Genomic DNA, 17,500 nt, shown 5'->3' with positions numbered 1-17,500 from the left:
TGTGTCTTCGTGATATTTGTTGGGGCTGTTGTTGGCTTTTACAGTTATGGTTCCCATGTTGTTTACTTCTCTGTGTTGTGATGGTGCACCTGACCAAATTTCTCCAGGTGGAGATAATAAAGTTGTTCTTATCTCTTATCTTATCTTATCTCTTATGAAGACAGTACAAGACAGTACACACAGCACTGTGACTCAGGTGTACATGAAGACAGTACAAGACAGTACACACACAGCACTGTGACTCAGGTGTACATGAAGACAGTACAAGACAGTACACACACAGCACTGTGACTCAGGTGTACATGAAGACAGTACAAGACAGTACACACACAGCAATGTGACTCAGGTGTACATGAAGACAGTACACACAGCACTGTGACTCAGGTGTACATGAAGACAGTACACACACAGCACTGTGACTCAGGTGTACATGACGGAGTTGGAGAGGGCGGAGGAGCACAAGCAGTTCGCGGACTTCTGCCACACCTTCCCCCTCACCCGCGGCAAGGACGAGGAGGAGGATGGTGAAGGGGGCGGCAACGTGGTGGGAGAGTTCAAGGTGAGGTCAGGTGTGACAGAGCCCCCCCCCCCCCCCGCACCCCCCGCACCCCACCTCGACCCCCTCGCCCCACGCCACCCCCATCCTGTTCCTCTGTCTCTTTCTGTCTCCCTCCCTCCCTCCGTCTCTCCCTTGAGTCAATTCAAAGACGTTTTGTCAGAAAAAAAAAAAGGTTTTGCAGTTGTGTGGCTGTGTCAAAGTGTAGGTTATGAACAAACTTTTATTTTCAGTGTATGTACTGTGAATATCCATTCTTCGATGATGATAATGATAATAGTAATAGTAATGATAATGATAAGACAATGTCACTGAACGTAAGGTAATACAATGTGATGTAATACAATGTGATATGACAGGTTATACTCCAGCATTTGTATGAATGTATACACATATATGTGTACTATCTGTCTGTCTGTTCTGTCGGACGGTCTGTCTGTCTGTGCATGACTTTTTCCTTTTGCCTTGGAAACAGTGAAATGTGCTTGCGATATATAGTTATTACAAACCTCGTCCCGTTCATGTAACATATATATATATATATATATATATATATATATATATATATATATATATGTGTGTGTGTGTGTGTGTGTGTGTGTGTGTGTAAGAAAACAGAAATAAAAATGATTCAAAAAACCCTTTTATTTCAGAATATAAATCCAAGCTGCTTGATATGTTAAAACAAAACTGGCATTGAGACATGGGAAGTAAAGTACAGGTGGTTCAGTTCATTTAAAAGTATATTCCAAGCTGAAAACAAAAAAACAACTGTTAAAGCGAACAAAATGAATGCCATGGTAAAGCGCATGCACAATTAAGCATTTTTGGCCGTAATGGCAGCAGAAAATGGTTTATGTCAGATACACGTCTACAGATTCTCCATGACCTTTGTGTAATTCTGAAGCTGATAATTATTTTCATTTCATGTTTGACTGTAAATCGATGATTTGAGGATTATATGTGTGTGATATATATATATATAAAAGATACTGCAGAAATAGAAGATCTCTCTAGCATGTTAACCAGTTCCCGAGGTGATAAACTTGACGGCAAACTTAATATAAGAAGCTTTGCAGTTTAGGCAAAAACCACTACTCACAGTTACAAACTGCATAATTAGATAGATTTGACATTTTCCTTCGTAACTACCTGATGAAATCTGTTCACTGATGGATAAAATGAACGAAGTAATAATGTGTTGGGTGTCCTGCAGGGTGCTGCCGTTTTTTTCTTCAAGGAGAGAACTTGTCTGGTTTGTTTCAATATTTGCTCTGATCACATTCATTCCTTTGTTGTTGTTTTTGGGGTTTTTTGGTGTTTTTTTTAGTTATTCAACAAAAATATGTTGACGCGTTTACCCATGTCGGAAGGACCTCATGGCCAATGACATCAAAGTGTCAAAGTATTTTCCTCCTCTCCTCCTCCTCCTCCTCCTTCTTCGTGATACTAAAGTTTACGATGAGCATCATGCTAAGAGTGACGATGGTTTCAGTTTCAGTTTCTCAAGGAAGTGTCACTGCGTTCGGACAATTCCATATACGCTACACCACATCTACTAGTCAGGCCTTGAGTACATGCATATATACTTGTGTTCCTATCAGAGTGGATTTCTTTTTACAGAATTTTGCCAGAGGACAACACTCTCGTTGCTCATGGGTTCTTTTTCAGTGCAGCTAAGTGCGTGCAGCACACGGGACCTCAGTTTATTGTCTCATCCGAATGGCTGGACGCTCAGTTTGATTTTTCGAGTCAAACATGGGAGAAATGGCGATAGCGGTATTCAAATCCTGACTCTCACGGATTCTGTATTGGCAGATGAGCGTCTTAACCATTCTGCCACCTTCCTTCTAAATCACGACGGTGATTGGTCAAATCATGGGGTTTTTTGTGGGTTTTTTTGTGGTTTGCAGGGAACGTTCCGAGTGTACCCCTTACCACCTGATCCCAGCGAACCCCTGCCCCCACGGATACTGTCCGACCTTCCCCCCTCCGCCCCTGAAGAGTGCGTCATCCGTGTGTACGTCATCAGCTGTACGGACCTGCAGCCCAGCGACCCCAACGGACTGGTCAGTTTTTGCACTGAAATAAGGTCCCCGTGGTCTTCAACACAGGCCGTAGAAGCACTCGGACTGTCTCTCTGTATCTATGTGTGTGTGTGTGTGTGTGTGTCTCCTTGTCTCTCTGTCTGTGTCTGTATTTCTGTCTGTCTGTCTGTCTCTCACACACACACACACACACACACACACATACACACACACATCTATCCATGTCTCTTTCTCTGTCTCTTGTCTCTCTTTCATCTATGCGTGTGTATGTGTGTTGAGTCTGTCCCACTCTCCGACCTCCCTCTCTCTGATTTCTCTCTGTCTGCCTGCCTCTCTATTTATCTCTCATCTCTTTCACTGTCGATCTCTGTCCCTCTGTCTGTCTGTCAGTCTCTCTCTCTCTCTCCCTCTCTCTCTCTCTCTCTCTCTCTTCCCCCGTCTCTCCGTCTCTCTGTCTTTGTTTCTCTCTGTCCCTGTTTCTCTCTATCTGTCTGTCTCTCTCTTCCCCCTCTCTCTCTCTCTGATCTCTCTCTTTCTGCACATCTGCCTGTCTCTCTCTCTCTCTCCTTCTCCCTCCCTCTCACTCTCCCCCCTCTCTCCCCCTCTCTCTTTCTTTCCCTTTCCCGTCCTCCCCATCCCCACCCGCCTCTCATCTCTATTTCTCTCTCTCCCCCCCCCTCCCCCCCCCCCCCCCCCCCCGCCCCTCCGCTCTTACCTCTTTCTCTGTTTATCTCTCTGTCTGCCTCTCTCTGTGTGTCTACGTCTGTCTCTCTCTCTATCTCCCCTCTCTCTCTGTCTCCCCTCTCTCTCTCTCTCTCTCTCTCTCTCTCTCTCTCTCTCTCAAGGGATATGAGAATGACATCAGTTCAATGTTGCATTGCAATCCAATCCCAACAGGCTGATCCCTACATAGAGGTGGCGCTGGGGAAGAAGAAGATACACAGCAGAGACAGCTACATTCCCAACTGCCTCAACCCTGTGTTTGGAAGGTGCACAGAACCTGGACGCTATTGATATCACTGCTGCTGCTGCTGCTGCTGCCTCTGTTGCTGCTGCTGCTGCTACCATTGCCAGTAACGCTGACGATGGTGATGGTGTTGTCCTGAGTGTTGTGCTGTGGTGATGATGGTGGTGATGCTGTGTGTTGTTGTTGGTGTTGTCCTGAGTGTTGTGCTGTGGTGGTGATGCTGTGTGTTGTTGGTGTTGTCCTGAGTGTTGTGTTGTGGTGATGATGGTGGTGATGCTGCATGGTATTGTTGTTGTCCTGAGTGTTGTGCTATGGTGTTGATTGTGGTGATGCTGCATGTTGTTGGTGTTGGTGTTGTCCTGAGTGTTGTGATGTGGTGATGATGGTGGTGATGCTGTGTTGTTGGTGTTGTTGGTGTTGTCCTGAGTGTTGTGCTGTGGTGGTGATGCTGTGTGTTGTTGTTGGTGTTGTCCTGAGTGTTGTGCTGTGGTGATGATGGTGGTGATGCTGTGTGTTGTTGGTGTTGGTGTTGTCCTGACTGTTGTGATGTGGTGATGATGGTGGTGATGCTGTGTGTTGTTGTTGGTGTTGTCCTGAGTGTTGTGCTGTGGTGATGATGGTGGTGATGCTGTGTGTTGTTGTTGGTGTTGTTGGTGTTGTCCTGAGTGTTGTGCTGTGGTGATGATGGTGGTGATGCTGCATGTTGTTGGTGTTGGTGTTATCCTGAGTGTTGTGCTATGGTGTTGATTGTGGTGATGCTGCATGTTGTTGGTGTTGGTGTTGTCCTGACTGTTGTGCTGTGGTGATGATGGTGATGCTGCATGTTGTTGGCGTTGGTGTTGTCCTGAGTGCTGTGCTATGGTGATGATTGTGGTGATGCTGCATGATGTTGGTGTTGGTGTTGTCCTGACTGTTGTGCTGTGGTGATGATGGTGGTGATGCTGCATGTTGTTGGCGTTGAGGAGTTGGTGTTGTCCTGACTGTTGTGCTGTGGTGATGCTGCATGTTGTTGGTCTTGTTAGTGTTGGTGTTGTCCTGAGTGTTGCGCTGTGGTGATGATGGTGGTGATGCTGCATATTGTTGGCGTTGTGGAGTTGGTGTTGTCCTGACTGTTGTGCTGTGGTGATGATGGTGGTGATGCTGCATGTTGTTGGTGTTGGTGTTGTCCTGACTGTTGTGCTGTGGTGATGATGGTGGTGATGCTGCATGTTGTTGCTGTTGGTGTTGTCCTGACTGTTATGCTGTGGTGATGATGGTGGTGATGCTGTGTGTTGTTGTTGGTGTTGTCCTGACTGTTATGCTGTGGTGATGATGGAGGTGATGCTGTGTGTTGTTGTTGGTGTTGTCCTGACTGTTGTGATGTGGTGATGATGGTGGTGATGCTGTGTGTTGTTGTTGGTGTTGTCCTGAGTGTTGTGCTGTGGTGATGATGGTGGTGATGCTGCATGTTGTTGGTGTTGGTGTTGTCCTGAGTGTTGTGCTGTGGTGATGATGGTGGTGATGCTGTGTGTTGTTGGTGTTGTCCTGAGTGTTGTGCTGTGGTGATGATGGTGGTGATGCTGTGTGTTGTTGTTGGTGTTGTCCTGACTGTTGTGATGTGGTGATGATGGTGGTGATGCTGTGTGTTGTTGTTGGTGTTGTCCTGAGTGTTGTGCTGTGGTGGTGATGGTGGTGATGCTGTGTGTTGTTGGTGTTGGTGTTGTCCTGACTGTTGTGCTGTGGTGATGCTGTGTGTTGTTGTTGGTGTTGTCCTGAGTGTTGTGCTGTGGTGATGATGGTGGTGATGCTGTGTGTTGTTGTTGGTGTTGTCCTGACTGTTGTGCTGTGGTGATGATGGTGGTGATGCTGTGTGTTGTTGGTGTTGGTGTTGTCCTGACTGTTGTGCTGTGGTGATGATGGTGGTGATGCTTCATGTTGTTGGTGTTGGTGTTGTCCTGACTGTTGTGCTGTGGTGATGATGGTGGTGATGCTTCATGTTGTTGGTGTTGGTGTTGTCCTGACTGTTGTGCTGTGGTGATGATGGAGGTGATGCTGTGTGTTGTTGGTGTTGTTGGTGTTATCCTGACTGTTGTGCTGTGGTGATGATGGAGGTGATGCTGTGTGTTGCTGTTGGTGTTGTCCTGACTGTTGTGCTGTGGTGATGATGGAGGTGATGCTGTGTGTTGTTGTTGGTGTTGTCCTGAGTGTTGTGCTGTGGTGATGATGGTGGTGATGCTGCATGTTGTTGGTGTTGTTGGTGTTGTCCTGAGTGTTGTGGTGATGATGGTGGTGATGCTGTGTGTTGTTGGTGTTGGTGTTGTCCTGACTGTTGTGCTGTGGTGATGATGGTGGTGATGCTGCATGGTGTTGGTGTTGTTGGTGTTGTCCTGAGTGTTGTGGTGATGATGGTGGTGATGCTGTGTGTTGTTGGTGTTGTTGGTGTTGTCCTGAGTGTTGTGATGTGGTGATGATGGTGGTGATGCTGCATGTTGTTGGTGTTGGTGTTGTCCTGACTGTTGTGGTGATGATGGTGGTGATGCTGTGTGTTGTTGGTGTTGGTGTTGTCCTGACTGTTGTGATGTGGTGATGATGGTGGTGATGCTGTGTGTTGTTGGTGTTGTCCTGAGTGTTGTGCTGTGGTGATGATGGTGGTGATGCTGTGTGTTGTTGTTGGTGTTGTCCTGAGTGCTGTGCTATGGTGATGATGGTGGTGATGCTGTGTGTTGTTGGTGTTGTTGGTGTTGTCCTGAGTGTTGTGCTGTGGTGATGATGGAGGTGATGCTGTGTGTTGTTGTTGGTGTTGTCCTGAGTGTTGTGCTGTGGTGATGATGGTGGTGATGCTGCATGATGTTGGTGTTGGTGTTGTCCTGACTGTTGTGCTGTGGTGATGGTGGTGGTGATTCTGTGTGTTGTTGGTGTTGTTGGTGTTGTCCTGAGTGCTGTGCTATGGTGATGATGGTGGTGATGCTGTGTGTTGTTGGTGTTGTTGGTGTTGTCCTGAGTGTTGTGCTGTGGTGATGATGGAGGTGATGCTGTGTGTTGTTGTTGGTGTTGTCCTGAGTGTTGTGCTGTGGTGATGATGGTGGTGATGCTGCATGATGTTGGTGTTGGTGTTGTCCTGACTGTTGTGCTGTGGTGATGGTGGTGGTGATGCTGTGTGTTGTTGGTGTTGTTGGTGTTGTCCTGAGTGTTGTGCTGTGGTGATGATGGTGGTGATGCTGTGTGTTGTTGTTGGTGTTGTCCTGACTGTTGTGCTGTGGTGGTGATGGTGGTGATGCTGCATGTTGTTGGTGTTGTCCTGAGTGTTGTGCTGTGGTGATGATGGTGGTGATGCTGCATGATGTTAGTGTTGGTGTTGTCCTGACTGTTGTGGTGATGATGGTGGGGATGCCGCATGTTGTTGGTGTTGGTGTTGTCCTGACTGTTGTGCTGTGGTGATGATGGTGATGCTGCATGTTGTTGGCGTTGGTGTTGTCCTGAGTGCTGTGCTATGGTGATGATGGTGGTGATGCTGCATGTTGTTGCTGTTGGTGTTGTCCTGACTGTTGTGCTGTGGTGATGATGGTGGTGATGCTGCATGTTGTTGGTGTTGGTGTTGTCCTGAGTGCTGTGCTATGGTGATGATTGTGGTGATGCTTCATGTTGTTGGTGTTGGTGTTGTCCTGAGTGCTGTGCTATGGTGATGATTGTGGTGATGCTTCATGTTGTTGGTGTTGGTGTTATCCTGAGTGTTGTGCTATGGTGTTGATTGTGGTGATGCTGCATGATGTTAGTGTTGGTGTTGTCCTGACTGTTGTGCTGTGGTGATGCTGCATGTTGTTGGTCTTGTTAGTGTTGGTGTTGTCCTGAGTGTTGTGCTGTGGTGATGATGGTGGTGATGCTGCATGTTGTTGGCGTTGAGGAGTTGGTGTTGTCCTGACTGTTGTGCTGTGGTGATGATGGTGGTGATGCTGCATGATGTTGGTGTTGGTGTTGTCCTGAGTGCTGTGCTGTGGTGATGATGGTGGTGATGCTGTGTGTTGTTGTTGGTGTTGTCCTGAGTGTTGTGCTGTGGTGATGATGGTGGTGATGCTGCATGGTGTTGGTCTTGTTGTGTTGGTGTTGTCCTGAGTGTTGTACTATGGTGATGATTGTGGCGTTGCTGCATGTTATTGGTGTTGGTGTTGTCCTTGATGTTGTGGTGATAGATTATGATTATTGTTGCTGTACGTTTTTGTTGGCAGTGTTGTTTTTGACTGTTGTCCTGTGGCGAAGATGCTGTGTATTGTTGTTGTCCTGACTGTTGTGCTGTTGTGACGGATGGTGGTGATGCTGTGTGTTGTTTGTGTTGTTGCTGTTGTTGCTGTCCAGACTATTGTGCTGTGTGTTGACGGATGGTGCAGGTGGTTTGAAATGACGGCCAAGGTGCCGGTGGTGAAGGACCTGGTGGTGAGGGTGAAGGACTACGACTTCCTGTCCTCAGACGACGTCATCGGGGAGACGGTCATCGACCTGGAGAACCGCTTCCTGACCAAGCTGAGGGCCACCTGTGGCCTGCCGCCCATCTATTATATGTCAGTAGTGTTCCCAGGCTGACTGCTTCTTTTGGTGTGGTGTTCTTGTCATTGTTGTTTTTTCTCCAGCAGCTGTATTCAAGACAAACTTTATTTTGCTTTTAGGCTAGTTGCCTTTGACATGGTTGGGACCTGCGGGTACAGTTTAACGTGAAGGTTAAGTTGTCTTTATTCAAGACACACGCCGGGCACTCGGGCAGCTAACCCATCGTCAGTAGTTTAACAGAATTCCCAGTCTGTTTCTGCACAGGCTCTCAAATTTGCTTCTCACCACACCACAGTTCAGGGCATTGTTTAGAGAGTTCGCAAAACACGTGCTGTCTGCAAACCACGCCTGTTTTCCCCCAACAAAAACAATGCACAAAAGGATCCACCATATTTACCTCTGTTTCATGGGCAGGCACCCATGGCAGGTAGGAAGGGTAAATTGCTTCGGGTTTGTAGACCCGCGGGTAGACTCGAGTGTTCGTGAATACCAGATACTGCTTACCCTCGGGCAGTTTGCCTTGCCTCAGGCAGATTACCCGCAGGTACTTATTTACCCACAGGCATGGTGGTCTCTTGATACGGCTTCAAGGGAGCATAAAGATCGTTGAGGGTGCGGAGGAAGAGGGCTGCCTGTCGCTTCTCTACTGTGTGTTAGTGCATTCACACTGATCAGTTGTTAAAAGCAGTGTGTGTGTGTGTGTGTGTGTGTTGTTCTTGTTCTTGTTGTTCTTGTTGTTGATCTTGTGCAGGTGGTGGTGGTGGTGGTTGTGGCTGTTGTACTCACACACAAAGTGCGTGTATGATGTATATGCCTGTATGCTTGTGTGTCCACAAGTGTGTGCGCGAGTAAACAGTCGCGCATGCCTGTGTATGCATGCATATGGAAGAAAGAGAGAGATGTTAAAATATATTTTCTGATAGGTGGTGCTGATTTCCGCGTGACCGTGCTTTATCAGTCTCTTGCAGTTAATGTGTCTCTGATTGCATTAAAAAATTATACTCCCGATCATTCAGAGTTATGATCCATTGGCTGTTTCCCTTTGGTCAAGATTTTTTTCCAGAGCTTGAATCTTAGTTCGGTGAAAGTTGCGTCATACAAGGCCTAAGGGGGGTGATGAGTCCTGGATGTCTGTCTTGGGTGGGGGTTTTGGGGAGGGGAATGGGTAGAGATCCATCTGGTGTTCCGAGCGAGGGGGAGCCCTGGAGCTTTATTCATATGTAGACAGAGAAACTAACAAAAGATTATTGACGTGCGTGCGTGCGTTCCAGATCCGGCTCGAGCACGTGGCGGGACAGTCTCAAGCCGCGGGAGATCCTGGATGACTACTGCCGTAAGAACCGCATGCCCCCACCCCACTTCCTGTCCGCCACTTCCGTGCAAGTGGGCAACAGACTCTTCGCTCTCGAGGACTTCGGTGAGGAGCTGTATGGCTATGGCTGCAACCCCTATCCCCCACCCCCACCCCAACCTTCCAGACCCCCAGCGCTTTTTGCCACCACTGCATGTTTTCATAGCAAAAGAAAAAAAAAAAAAGGAAAGCTCCGGTCACATAAGGCACAGCACTTTTTGCTGTCCGAGGACTAACACAATGCTCTAGCGCTTGGCCCTCATCAGATGTACCTATGTGTTTTGGGGTTTTGTTGTTGTTTTCTTGCCAAGAAAATACACTTTGGATGCGTATAAGGTGTCGCGAATGGAAGTTGATCTTCTTTTCTTGTCTGTAGTTGATATCGTGAACGCCTCATTGCAGAACTGGGGGGTTGGGGTGGGGGTTCTGAGGTACTCTGTGAGGTTCTTCTTCTTCTTCTCCTACAGATTTCCACGTTGAGTTTTCCGGTCATGGTGAAAACCTTCCCTGATGTGGTATTGATCTCGGTGTAAAATGTTGAGACAGGTTGAAAGAGATGTTACAGCCCAAGGTTGTTTTTTCTTCTTTTTGTTTTGGCTGTCAACAACGTTTGGGGTGGATTGTTCGGACGGGTGCAATAGCCGAGTGGTTAAAGCGTTGGATTTTCAATCTGAGGGTCCCGGGTTCGAATCTCGGTAACGGCGCCTGGTGGGTAAAGGGTGGAGATTTTTCCGAACTCCCAGGTTAACATTTGTACAGACCTGCTAGTGCCTGAACCTTCTTCGTGTGTGTACACACGCGGAAGATCAAATTCGCACGTTAAAGATCATGTAATCCATTTCATCTCTTCTTCCCCCTTCTTGTCACTGTCATCATTATATGCAACTCATTGAAGCTTTAGGGGCCGGATTTCTTTCTTTAAATTATTGATTACCTTTGTCTGAACTGAACATTTTTGTCTTTGTCGGATCACTTGTTGGGTGATGATGTGAAGAGAAAGGCAAGGCGCCCACGGAGGAAATGGGTCCTGAGGAAGAACGCCTGGCCCTGCACGTGCTCAACTGCTTCCCCGTGGTCAAGGAGCACGTGGAGAAACGACCGCTCTACAACAACCTGCAGCCTGGCGTCGAGCAGGTGGGGTATGGGGTGAGAAAGAGAGGGAGGGGGCGAGGAAAAGGGGTGATGAAGGAAGTGGGGGGAGGGGGCGCGGGGGGAGGGGGGGGCGGTATTTCTTTCCAGTTAGTCTGTACACTGATCTCTGCAGCCAGTACATAGAATGTCAGTGTTCAGTAGACTACCACTTACAATTTCAGTCTGTCGGCTTCTCTCTCTCTCTCTCTCTCTCTCTCTCTCTCTCTCTCTCTCTCTCCCTCCCTCCCCCTCTCTCTCAGTATATATATATATATATATATATATATATATCACTCTCTCTGGAGGGGGTGGGGGGATATTTCTTGCCAGTTAGTCTGTACACTGGTCTCCGCAGCCTTATATCGAATGACAGTGTTCAGTAGGCTACCACTAAGAGTTTGTCTGTCTGCTTCTCTCTCTCTCTCTCTCTCTCTCTCTCTCTCTTGCTCGCTCGCTCGTTCGCTCGCTCGCAAAATGTTCTGCCATGCTCACTGTTTTTTCACATTAATTACGCATCTGTAGTCTGGAGCTGTGCTGCAGTTATTCATCTTAAGAAGCTAAATTCCCTTCACAAGAGAGCAGCCAAAATAATTTTACCAGATCCTTCACTGTCAATTTGAGAAAAACAAGCCATATTAAACGCCCTTCCGTTGCAAAATAAGCTAGCATTCAACAAAGCGTTTCTTGTGTACAAAGTGCACAATAACTTTGCACCACAATATCTAAACATCTGCTTAACCGAGCCTCGTGCCGATACGGCTGCAACAAGTACATTTTACCACGCACCCGCATTAATATGTTCAAAGCAAGTTTTGCATTTTCAGGTGCATACCTGTGGAACTCACTCCCTATACACGTACAAACGAGCATTTCTCTACCTGTTTTCAAATCAAATTTCCATAGATAACCTTCCAACCATAAATAACTCAGATTTAGATTCGACCGTTGGCAGTAACGATGAGGGCATTTCCATGTTTCACTTATTGGATACGTTGTTTACTGTTTCTCTTTGTTCTTGTTGACTCACTTGTGTAAACAAAGTGAGTCTATGTGTTCGGTTGTCTGTGTGTGTGTGTGTGTGTGTCTGTGTGTCCGTGGTAAACTTTAACATTGCCATTTTCTCTGCAAATACTTTGTCAGTTGACACCAAATTAGGCATAAAAATAGGAAAAATTCAGTTCTTTCCAGTCATCTTGTTTAAAACAATATTGCACCTCTGGGATGGGCACAAAAAAAAAAAATGAAGCCTAATTATATGCAAACTGCATTTACTGTTATATTTATATTTTTTGTATTCTCTAAACTTGGCACTTTGATCTGATATTCTGACCCAGCAACAAGAGCAGTCATCATTTTTTTGTTCAAACAGGAACTTCTTTTGCTAAGCATGGAAGTTTTATTTATTTTGCAAACGTTTTGGTGCAGATAGTAAAAAAGGGAAAGTACTCTGTAATTAATGCTAGGGGACTTCGAATCTGGTTTGGACTTTTTTTTTCTTTTTTCTTTTTACACGCGAAGCTTTATAATAACAAATACAGAACACATTTTAACGATTAGATTTTTTTTTAAGTGTATCACAAGTGAGTCTTGAAGGCCTTGCCTCTCTTGTTTTGTTTTTGTTCTTATTCTGTCTTTTTTTCCCCCTTTACATTCATTTTGTTTTTGTTTGCTTGTTTACATTTCTTTCATTCCCTTCTAATGTGTGTACATGCGTGAATATATTCATTTCATTCTAAAATGATGGTGACAATAGCAGTTGTATAAGTGCTTTTGGTGATGGTAGTGGTCATAATAGTATTAATTGCAACTGTCTTAGGTGGATATGATAGTAACAACAATTTGGCTTTAGTCATCCGGTTGTCGATACTGATGACATTTCTCTCTCTCTCTCTCTCTCTCTCTCTCTCTCTTCTCCTCTTCTCTCTCACACTCTGCTATGCAATCCATCTGTTAATCTGTGTGTGTGTGTGTGTGTGTGTGTGTGTGTGTGTGTGTGTGTGTGATCATATTTGTCCCTCTGCACGATTTTTTCCTTCTCTCTTTCTCCCCTTTCCATTAAATATATGTGTGTTATTTTAACTGGTGTAGATTAGCAAGTACAGATTGGAAGAATGGGCCATGCCTAAAATCTTAATCCTTGAATAAAAAATTAGAGTTCTGAGCTCTCTCTCTCTCTCTCTCTCTCTCTCTCTCTCTCTCTCTCTCGCGCGCGCGCGCGCGCGCGCGCATGCGATCGCACTCGTATTAAAACAAACTTTTTCTTTTTGAATTTTTTAAATTGCGTTTTTCCTTCCCAATAAGTGATCGTGTTCCCATTTCTTCTTATATGATGGTTAATTTCGTGTTTAGATTATCCAACTCGTATAGACAGATAGATATGGAGAGAAAGAGAGGTATAACAAATACAAGCCCTGATGTCTTAGTTTTCTTTGAAGAAGGGGGAGAAGCGTCAAGAAGTTATAGATGTCTAGACTGAACTTCAAAACTGACGCACTGGGGGTGGGGGGCAGGGAGAGGGGTAGGGTTGATGGTTTAAAATTCTCTCATGGTTGCTCACGTTCACCATTTTATATAAATTGACAGACAGACAGACAGATAGAGAGACATAGAGAGATGTATACAGATATATCTACATTTGCTTGATTTCGCATCATTTTGCGTGTTTGTGTTCTCACTCTGGTACTTTCTCCATTCTGCTGAAGCCGTGAGTAGTAAGAACGTGAGGCCGAAAGCAGCGTGCGTTGGCTTTGTCAATTAATTCCTTCCAGGGCAAGATTCTGATGTGGGTGGATATTTTCCCCAAGTCTCTCGGACCCCCGGGACCCCCGTTCGACATTGCCCCCCGCAAAGCCAAACCGTGAGGCCCTTCGTGCGTTTTGTGTCAGAGTAGAAGTAGTAGAATTTTGTATTTTTGTATTTTGTATTTCTTTTTATCACAACAGATTTCTCTGTGTGAAATTCGGGCTGCTCTCCCCAGGGAGAGCGCGTCGCTATACTACAGCGCCACCTTTTTTTTTTCTTTTTTTTTGTTGTATTTTTCCTGCGTGCAGTTTTATTTGTTTTTTCCTATTGACGTGGATTTTTCTACAGAATTTTGCCAGGAACAACCCTTTTGTTGCCGTGGGTTCTTTTACGTGCGCTAAGTGCATGCTGCACACGGGACCTCGGTTTATCGTCTCATCCGAATGACTAGCGTCCAGACCACCACTCAAGGTTTAGTGGAGGGGGAGAAAATATCGGCGGCTGTGCCGTGATTCGAACCAGCGCGTTCAGATTCTCTCGCTTCCTAGGCGGACGCGTTACCTCTAGGCCATCACTCCATATAGCTTGTATTACCAAGTTTACCGTTGTCATGAAAAGGTTGTTTTTTATGAGTGTTTTTTTCGATTTCATAGGGGTTTTGTTTTTCGATTTCAGTAAATGTTGGTTTGTTTTCTAGTTTCTCAAAATGTGAATTGCTTTATATTTTGGCTTGATTTGAATACGTTGGTTTTTTTTTTCTTTTCACACTTTTTATTAAAATATGTACAACTTAAATAATTAATTGCTACTGGGCCCTTTGTCATGGCCCTGTGGTTGACCCCATCCCAACTAAAACACACACACACACACACACACACACACACACACTACACATGCACAACCCACATTCCAGTGGTGCGGCGGTGTTACAGAATACAGAATACCTTATTATCTCAATAAGAGAAATTCATTGTGGTGTAAAACATAAACAGTACGCGAGAATCAGACATTCAGTATGACTATATGAAAGACATGAAATGCTCAGATGTCAACCTGAAGTCAGCTATACATACATCACAGTCATAAGCTATGTAACACTTGCAACACTCACTGTAGACAAAAAAAATAATACTCAAAAGGTAACTGAGTACATGCAATAATCACGGCCATAGACATGCAGTAACCAGTCGAAGGATAAGCATAAAATAGCATACTAAAATCAAACATGTATTCAGTATTGTGTTACTGTTTTTTGCCACAGCAGATTTCTTTGTGTGGAATTCGGGCTGCTCTCCCCAGGGAGAGCGCATCGCTACACTGAGAGCGCCACCCATTTTTTTAAAATTATTTTTTCTGCCTGTAATTGTGTTTGTTTTCCTATCGGAGTGAATTTTTTCAATAGAATTTTGCCAGGGACAAGCCTTTTGTTGGCGTGGGTTCCTTTACCTGCTGCACATGGGACCTCGGTTTATCGTCTCATCCGAATGGCTAGCGTCCAGACGTGCGCTCAGATTCCCTTGTTTCATAGGCGGACGCATTTCCACTAAGCCAACACTGCACTTCTTCTTCATCTTCTTCTACTTCTTATTTTCCTCCTCCTCACTTAACTCTTTATTGTCGGGGGATTAGAACCAGTTTGCTCAGATTCTCTCGATTCCTGGGCTGACGCGTTACCACGAGGCCAACACTCCACTCCTCCTCCTCCTTCTACTCCTCCTCCTCCTCCTCCTTCTTCCCACTTTTAACCCTTTATTGTAAAAAGTAATTGGGGGATTAGAACCAGTGCACCCAGATTCTCTCGTTTCCTGGGCGGACGCGTTACCGCTAGGGCAACACCCCACGTGCAGAAACAATAATGATGCTGTCCAGGTTCGTTCTGCGCTGCATCGTATGGAACACGGAGGACGTAATTCTAGAGGATGTGTCCATCACGGGAGAGAAGATGAGCGACATCTACGTCGTGGGCTGGATGTCCGGCATCGACGAGAAGCAAGAGACCGACGTGCATTACAGGTATGATGAATCAGTCGTACCCGACCTATGAGGCAGCAGAGGAGACAAACTAACTGCTGTCCCGGCTGTCTGGACAAGAATTTGATTGTGGACAGTGCACCTCCACCAAAGTTTCATCTCGGATCAGAGGGCTTTAGGACAGTCAGCGTTTGGGATAGTCCTCAAAGGCCAACCCCCAAGGCAGCAGCGCTGTGACCCAGTGCAATTTTGCCTCCTAATTTGAGTGTTATAGTCCTTCGTGAAAGACTAAGCTGTACATGAATTCCCATTGCAGTGGAGAAACCATTGATGATACAGCTCTCACATTGCTGCTGGCCTATGTCTATAGATCTCTGATATAAGCCGAGGATTGAGCACAGCTTTCCAGTATTTGTATTGTATTGAATGACCTTTTATAACACACCAGATTTCTCTCTCTCTCTGAAATTCGGGCTGCTCCCGTCCCAGGGGAAAGTGCATCGCCACAGTGCAGCGCCACATTTTTGACTCACTTGTGTAAACTAAGTGAGTCTATGTTTCAACCCGGTGTTCAGTTGTCTGTGTGTGTTGTAAACTTTAACATTGCCATTTTCTCTGCAAATTCTTTGTCAGTTGACACCAAATTTTGCATAAAAATAGGAAAAATTCAGTTCTTTCCAGTCATCTTGTTTAAAACGATGTTGCACCTCTGGGATGGACACCAAAAAAAAAAAGAAAAAGAAAAAAAAAGAAACCAAATTATATGCAAACTGAATTTACTGTTATATTTATATATTTTTTTATTCTCAAAACTTGGCACTTTGATGTGATATTCTGACACAACAACAAGAGCAGTCATTTTTATCATTTTCTGTTCAAACAGGAACTTATTTTGCTAAGCATGGAAGTTATATTTCTGGTGCATGTCTTTGCTGCAGGTAGTAAAAAAAAGGAAATTAATCTATAATTAATGCTAGGGGGGTTAATTTGCTTTCAACTGATCTTTCTCATCTTATACATTACATTTTGAAATCATACTCAATACATAAAAAGCTTATGTGTTTTACTCTCAGTGTACAGGGCTTTCACTATGTTCATTCACCCAAGTGGTCTTTTTCGGAAATACTAAAGTCAATACTACGAGTGGACTTTATAGATCTATTGGCTGAGCCCTGAAGGTCATGGGCAAAAATCAGTTGCGTACACATATTTATACATATTCAAAGCGCGTGCTCAAATTCCTCGCGAACGCGAAGGACGCCATTTTGTTTCAAGTTGTTGACCTGCCCGTTCAATCCAATATTCAATCGACAATACACGATAACATGTGATGGAAAGTTGGAGGAGGAGGCCGTTAAATATTTATTTAGAGAAAGATTTGTGAACGCTTCGTCGCTTACTGGATTGTGCCCCAAACTTCCATAAAAATAACAACAAAATCAGTGGGAATTCAGTTAAAAATAATAAACCATGAGAGTTAATACCCTTGATGAAACGTAAAAATTTCCAGTCTTGACTTTTCTCAAAAGTAAGTCCTTTTCACTTCAAACGACGTTTAGAAGTACTTGTACTTGGCTCTACATGTTATTAGTTTAACAGAATACTCAATTTTCATATCAACTTTAAAACTATAAAACTAGAATGAACATAAAAGAGAAATTGAATTGACCGTGTCGTATATTCCTGGCAGGTGTAACTAAACTTGTACATCTATCTAGATCCAGAGAAAACGGCTAAATGTTGCAATGTGATTGCGGCGATAGCCACGTCTCCTTTACCGCGGACTTAAAAAGAATTTTTTATTGCCCTTAAAGATTTTTGATTGCCCAAGATACACCAGAATAATATGATTTAAACAGCGTTCTCACTGCGAATACCGCAATCGATTTATCGCCCTTTAAAAAAGCATGTTTAAATGTTAAATTTTTGAACGTCAGTTAAGGCGCCACGATAGTGTATTGGGTAAGACAGTTTCTTCTTACCCGAACACGTAGGGTCAGGACTTTTTTTTTTCTTTTTTTTTCACCCAAGCTTTATAATAACAAATACAGAACACATTTTCACGATTAGATTTTTTTTTTTTAAGTGTATCACCAGTGAGTCTTGAAGGCCTTGCCTCTCTTGTTTTTCTTTTTTCTTTTTGTCTGCATGTGTATGTTGTACTATTAAAGTGGATTTTTTCTCGAGGACTTAGCCAAGGGCAACCCGTATGTGGC

The 17,500-nt window shown here is 44.8% G+C and overlaps 1 protein-coding gene across 1 annotated transcript in view; it reads left to right on the top strand.

Annotated features, from left to right (window-relative positions):
• Positions 1-17,500, top strand: part of LOC143277976 (myoferlin-like) — a 96,655-nt gene that overhangs the window by 69,585 nt on the left and 9,570 nt on the right. The window contains exons 36-43 of the mRNA XM_076582985.1: positions 425-559; positions 2,470-2,625; positions 3,502-3,593; positions 7,933-8,103; positions 9,361-9,506; positions 10,435-10,574; positions 13,340-13,428; positions 15,183-15,326. Of these exons, the coding sequence (XP_076439100.1) occupies positions 425-559; positions 2,470-2,625; positions 3,502-3,593; positions 7,933-8,103; positions 9,361-9,506; positions 10,435-10,574; positions 13,340-13,428; positions 15,183-15,326 (1,073 nt within the window). The remainder of the gene's footprint in view (positions 1-424; positions 560-2,469; positions 2,626-3,501; positions 3,594-7,932; positions 8,104-9,360; positions 9,507-10,434; positions 10,575-13,339; positions 13,429-15,182; positions 15,327-17,500) is intronic.

This window comes from Babylonia areolata, chromosome 2 (genome assembly GCF_041734735.1).
Source record: "Babylonia areolata isolate BAREFJ2019XMU chromosome 2, ASM4173473v1, whole genome shotgun sequence".
NCBI lineage: Eukaryota > Metazoa > Mollusca > Gastropoda > Neogastropoda > Buccinidae > Babylonia > Babylonia areolata.
The sequence above is the reverse complement of the archived record's forward strand: the minus strand, read 5'-3'. Positions and strand labels throughout refer to the sequence as shown.